Source organism: Gasterosteus aculeatus, chromosome Y, assembly GCF_964276395.1.
Source record: "Gasterosteus aculeatus chromosome Y, fGasAcu3.hap1.1, whole genome shotgun sequence".
NCBI lineage: Eukaryota > Metazoa > Chordata > Actinopteri > Perciformes > Gasterosteidae > Gasterosteus > Gasterosteus aculeatus.
Window position 1 is genome coordinate 9,214,316 of NC_135709.1, and position 6,000 is coordinate 9,220,315.

The 6,000-nt window shown below is 42.3% G+C and overlaps 1 protein-coding gene across 4 annotated transcripts; it reads left to right on the forward strand.

Annotated features, from left to right (window-relative positions):
• The first annotated feature begins 225 nt into the window (after positions 1 to 225).
• On the forward strand, positions 226 to 5,203 carry LOC120812513 (NADH dehydrogenase [ubiquinone] 1 alpha subcomplex subunit 9, mitochondrial-like). 4 transcript variants are annotated; one of them, XM_040168599.2, is made up of 11 exons: positions 226 to 352; positions 1,628 to 1,804; positions 2,577 to 2,674; positions 2,809 to 2,900; positions 3,005 to 3,146; positions 3,222 to 3,324; positions 3,521 to 3,591; positions 3,690 to 3,811; positions 4,410 to 4,505; positions 4,790 to 4,856; positions 4,947 to 5,203. In XM_040168599.2, exons 1-11 carry the CDS (start codon positions 274 to 276, stop codon positions 5,115 to 5,117), a joined length of 1,218 nt encoding a protein of 405 aa, XP_040024533.1. In that variant the 5' UTR covers positions 226 to 273; the 3' UTR covers positions 5,118 to 5,203. The 4 variants fall into 4 exon arrangements, with proteins under 4 accessions (XP_040024533.1, XP_040024536.1, XP_040024537.1 ...); XM_040168602.2 differs by having other exon boundaries at positions 3,690 to 3,766; XM_040168603.2 differs by having other exon boundaries at positions 235 to 352; positions 1,631 to 1,804; positions 3,690 to 3,766.
• Positions 5,204 to 6,000: the final 797 nt, after the last annotated feature.

A 6,000-nucleotide genomic window follows, 5' to 3' on the forward strand; every position in this document is an offset into this window, starting at 1 on the left:
ACGCAAACCCCGCCAGAACCCCGTCGTCCAGGCCCACTTGAATAGTATTTGACTGTTTTAATTTAAATATTGGTGCCAATCGCCACATGCAACTTAAAACAATATGCAAAAAGATAATTTGTAAATAACTAGATCATTTATTTATAAACAGTTAATATCTAAACTTTTTTGGACGTTTAGTAGTGTTTGGACCACAGCTTCCAGGTTTCAGCAGTGCGCGCCACACTGTCCTCTAACCACCGCTAGTGTGAATTGACGTAAGCTTTTTGGCCCATGCGCTCTGCCGTAGTAGGAAAGATGGCGACCGTAGCACTGGTTAGCCGTCCTGCGAGTGTCCTTCCCAAGATTTCAAGTGAGTAATGTCAAAATAGAAGGTTTGTGGTGCTTGCATTGACATCTGGGAGTATATTGTTGTTATATTAAATATTTTAACACGTAGTCCGTGCCAAGCCAGTCTCACTGTTAGATCACACAGTCGGTTCCAGTGACCTTGCTAACCGGCTCGGCTAGTCACCTCTTAGCAAGGGCTTTAGCTTGCTAGCAACTCACATTTAGATTTTGTAATTACTTTAATATTGTTGTGTAACGTTAAATGACTGTACAAACACCTACAATTCCAGGTGTGTTAATGAAATAATGGTTAGTTAAGTCAGGCTGAGTTATAGCCCTTTTCCTGCATAGTGGCCTATCGTTAACGTTACGTCTGTCATGTTTACGTCGCCATGTTTCTTTAACTTTTGAAATATCAATAGAGCTTTAAGTGATATGTTGTTGTGTTACAGTGGCGATATTTTAAAGTGATTTGTCTTCACAGGGAGCAAGAGTTGGTCCCCATTATATTTTTGTCATCAGCTATTTTTCCGTAGTACACAACCCAGTGCTTATGTACAGTCCGAGGCTCCGTTCGTTCGGTGTTCGTTAGGAAGCATGCAGCCTTTTAACAAACCTTCTTGCTACTCTCTGTGTGTGTGTGTGTGTGTGTGTGTGTGTGTGTGTGTGTGTGTGTGTGTGTGTGTGTGTGTGTGTGTGTGTGTGTGTGTGTATCTGTCAGTGCATGCAATATTATCCCATTCAGTCACCTTTATGTCTAATCATTTTTACAGCTAATGTTTAGTATATTCAGAGAGTGAAACACAATGAGGGGGGAGAGTCCGAATTTGAAACTGAAAAAATTAATTACAATTTTGAATGCCGAGATTGAAAAGTGGCCGTTGGTAGGCTCCTTTGACTCGGTCAGGTACAGATGTGGTATGCCACTCCTGCTGCAGCTGCATTCGCCTTTTCCTAAAGCCAGGTGCATCTTGAACGCTGGAGTCCTTTATCAGACCGGCACACCGGTACCGCTTCCCGACCCATACCACTTTCAAGCTGTACCATGCGTTTAGGAAACTTTGATGTCGTTGAGTGCAAGGAACCGGTCCACTCCACTGAGTCACAGTAGCCTGCCACCAGCCACATCTGGATCTCCGTTTTGATGATTCAACTACGTAACTAGCGATGATGTTGAACTAAATTGTTTTGTATTGGATGTGTTTTTTCGTACGCCCTAATGATATGATTGACGTAATGGCATAGAAATGAAGAGCACCTCTATGATGTGGATCGAACGCTGTGGCTTTCCTCTCAGTAGGTAGCTGCTCTCCTGCTGTGCTGTCCGCTGCCTCCGTCACCAAAGTCCAGCAGAGGAAGTTTCACCATGCTGTCGTCCCCAAAGGTAAAGGAGGACGCTCCTCCTCCAGTGGAATAGCGGCAACAGTGTTTGGTGCTACAGGCTTTCTGGGTCGATACGTCGTCAACAGGCTGGGTGAGTTGAAAAATATAGTTTAAATAATTACTGATGTTAAATGTAATGCATACTGATATTTCCCAACAGTCTATATTCAGCAAACTTGCGTATTTTGAGCTAGTGAACATTTCATTACATGTCCAATGTTCCAGATAAGATCGCAGAGCAATTCGGATAAATGTACCTATTGATTTACCAAGTCGAACGTTTAAATAGTTGTTGAGTTATTGTGATTTATTTCAGATAGAAAAAAAACAAAAGTCTTTAATTTATTTTCATTTTATCATTTTTACACTTAGTCATCCAGCGCACTGCACCCCCCCGACGGGCCGTATATTTGACACCGCTGTTCTAATGTCTATCCTTTGATGTGATTTTAGCATTTGAAATTGTCCCAGAATTCAGATTTTGGATCAGGTAAACATGTTCATAAAAAGATCATAAAATATCATACAGTAGTTGACAGTACAATAATACACGCTGCAAAACAAATTCTGCAAGCAAATAACATCCATTTTTACATCTTAACAAAAGAGTATTTACAAAATACAAAACTACAAGCTATCTTACAATTAAAAGAAAGTCATGTTTCACACATGTTCTTCAATAATGCTATTTAATATACGTCACAAGTAGCTGCATTGGAAGACAAGTCACATAACAACAAATTGTAATGTTTGTTTCATTTTATATATACTACTAGGAATATGAATTTGAAAGTTAGGAAGAAAAAAAAAAAGGAGAATGACGCAAAGACGTGATTGTCCATTTACTAACTGCTGACTTGCAGGTCGCATCAGCTCTCAGGTTGTCGTCCCTCACCGTTGTGATCAGTATGACGTCATGTACCTGAGGCCCATGGGGGATCTTGGACAGATCATTTTCATGGTAAGATGCACACAGACACGCGTGTATCTTGAAGAAATCTTGCCAATTCTTTGATCTGCATGTACTCACTTGTAGGAATGATGCTTTTCAAGCCTCTAGTGAAATGAAAATGTGTTGTCTCTGCCTCGTCACAGGATTGGGATGCGAGGAACAAAGACTCCATCAAACGGACGTTGGACAACTCTAATGTTGTCATCAACCTCGTTGGCAGAGAGTGGGAAACGAGGTATGTGTTGGCTGCAAAGACGTCCAAAAGGGTTTGGTTTATGTGCAATGTTATCGCCTTGAACTGGTTGTTCATGTGCAAGTATTCCTCCTCTTTGTGAACAGCAACTACCGCTTCGAGGATGTCTTTGTGACCCTCCCTCAGCAGATTGCCAAGGCGGCCAGAGAGGCCGGCATCACAAAGTTTGTCCACATGTCCCACCTCAACGCTGATATACGCAGCCAGTCCAAATACCTGAGGAACAAGGTGAAGGGCTGTTTTGGTTCATTCAAACTGGTGTATCTGTATAAATGTACTAGATCGTTGTACTTTTACCCACAGGCTGTAGGCGAAACGGCAGTGAGAGACGAGTTTCCCAACGCGATCATCATGAAGCCATCTGAGATGTTTGGCCGGGAGGACCGTTTCTTCAACTATTATGCAAGTAAGTAGTTGGCGTGAGTGGAAGAGACTCTGAAATCAGTCATTGACTATAATCGACTGGTGGGCCGACATGTCAGATAGATTCGGTTTCTGTGATTAGGCTGTGTGTTGTGCTCTTTCGTGAACACTCCTACCTCGGGCTCTAACCCTACGAGCACATGTCAGCTAACCAGTGAAAATGTAATGTCCTTTCTCAGACATGCGCTGGTTTGGCAACGCTACTCCGCTCATATCCACGGGAAAGAAGACCGTCAAGCAGCCCGTTCACGTACGTTTGTTGTGACGGGACCGCTATTTTGATGTAATCCCTTCGGTAAATAAAGATGATCAAATGAACCCAGCTAAGCCGTAACCTTTCTTCCTCAGGTGGTGGATGTGGCCAAGGCCATCATCAGTGCTGTCAGAGACCCTGATGCTAATGGCAAGACGTATGCATTAGTTGGGTTAGTATCGGAGCAAATACTGAAAGAGGATAGCAGTATTTCCAGGTATAATTTACAGAATTCTGCCATGTGAGGGAAGGGAACAGCATTGTTTGGAATGTGCAGTCCTTGAAGTTTACGTCGGCTATTTAAAAAAAAACGTGTGAAGTTACACGAAAGATGGTTTTTACAGCACTTCATGGTCTCGATTTGGCATACATGCTATCAGTGGGCGAGCCAGTAAAGTTCATAATGTTCTTCCAAAGTGCAGGCGTAACCCTTTTGATGAACAGTCTCAGTCTGCCTGAGAGTCCAGGAGCTGCTCCGAGTGTTGATTTTTTTTTTTTTTATTTCATTATTTCAATGTATTTTATATTTTATTGATGCCTTTTTTTTATTTCATTCTGTTTTACTACCAGTACTGTGATTTTAAGTCTATTACATTTGTATCCTTTTTAATATTGTAATCAAGTTATTTTTGTGTTTTCTGTTGTTTTCATGGACCACACTTGTTTTGTTCATGAAGTTGGATTATCATTATATAAATCTAGGAGTGAGAGGAAAAGAGTGCAAGGATGAGCCGAACATGCAATATTTGTATACAGCTTAGTATTCAGCTCTCCTTCCTGAACTGTTTCTTGTCCTGTTTTCTCTCGTCGTCCAGTCCCAACCGGTACCTCCTCCATGACCTGGTGGAGTACATCTACGCGGTGGCACACAGACCTTTTTTGCCCTACCCATTGCCTCGCCCGCTCTATCAGTACGTGCTTTAAAAATGTTTTTCAGCATTTTCAGAGAAAAGCCCTCTTGACTCGAGCATCCAACCACACCACATACAAGATGCTTTTATTGTAAATAATAGCAAAGTGTACACCCATATTGATACCATATTTGCACACAGTTTCTAGAGGTTTTTACTTGCAGATCTATATCAGTCTTCTGAAAGATTCACAGAAACAGGCCGGTTTAGTAATCCAACCATTTCTCAGGTGTAATTTTTATCTCTGTAATATCATGTGAAGGCTTTTGTGTATCTACTTTCAGCCTTGCTGCTAAGTTTTTCTCAATGAACCCATTTGAACCCTGGACAACCGCAGACAAAGTAGAGCGGGTAAGACGACCGTCTATGAAAAGAGCCTGTTTTCACTTGCAGACGTTCTCCAGCCATCACTGATTCTCTACTGTGCTTTTGTTTTTCCAGTTTCACGCAACAGACATGAAGTACCCAGGACTTCCTGGTCTGAAGGATCTTGGCATCACCCCCTCCACCGTAGAACAAAAGGCAATTGAGATTCTGCGCCGTCATCGCCGATTCCGTTACCTTGAAGCTGACCTGGATGAGACAAGGCCGGCCAAGACGGTCAATTACTAAACTACCAACAACTTTCGAGCAGTATCGCTGATTGTTTGGTCTTCAACCATATTCTGTAAATAAATAATGAAAAAAAGATCCTCTAACCATTATGTTTTAGTCTTTTTATTTGTTATGACTTTTTATCGTTAACAGGGTTCATACGGTCATGAAAAACTTGGGAAAGTGATTTCCAGGCCTGGAAAAGTCCTGGAGAAAAAAATAGAATCCCAAAACTTTTGGGGAGGTTATGGACATTTTTAAACACACGCGCTCATCTTACAGCGCAATTTATTCGCACCGCGGTTGTGTGAACACACCTTAACTGAAAGGTTTGGTTCCCAAACTTCAATTCATCCCCAATCGTCAGCCACTCTGGCTTAAAGGACTCGCACAGACACCACAAAGCCATGATAGGACAGGCAAGGCAATTGACTCTGCAAGGCAATTGTCAAAACTCACCGTATCAAACACAACCAGTCGTGGCAGTAGGGGTTCGTTCGAGGCAGACACACTAATACACAAAAGAAACATTTCATTGGCTAAACCATCTCACTGGGAATGGCAGGATCTTGGTCCATGGTTGTAACAGCGTCTCGGCCTTAAAGATTTCAGGCCGGGTGCGAAGGATCCTCAAAGGGGCGGTAGTGATAATGTAGGCAGCGCTACATTGATCACAAAAGTAAAGAACGCGCAAAACCGCAGAGCTCCTCGAGGAACACAAACAAAAAGCAGGCTTGTATCCAATTTTAGCAGCAGAAAGTATCGTGTGGGTCTCACAAAGGGCGCAGCGCCGCTGGTAGTGTGTCCTGAATCTAATTACAGGCCGTGCCTCAAACAATACCCACTCAAACAAAAAGCCATCGATAGTATAAAACCAGTTTTTGAATCCCTTTTTTAAACC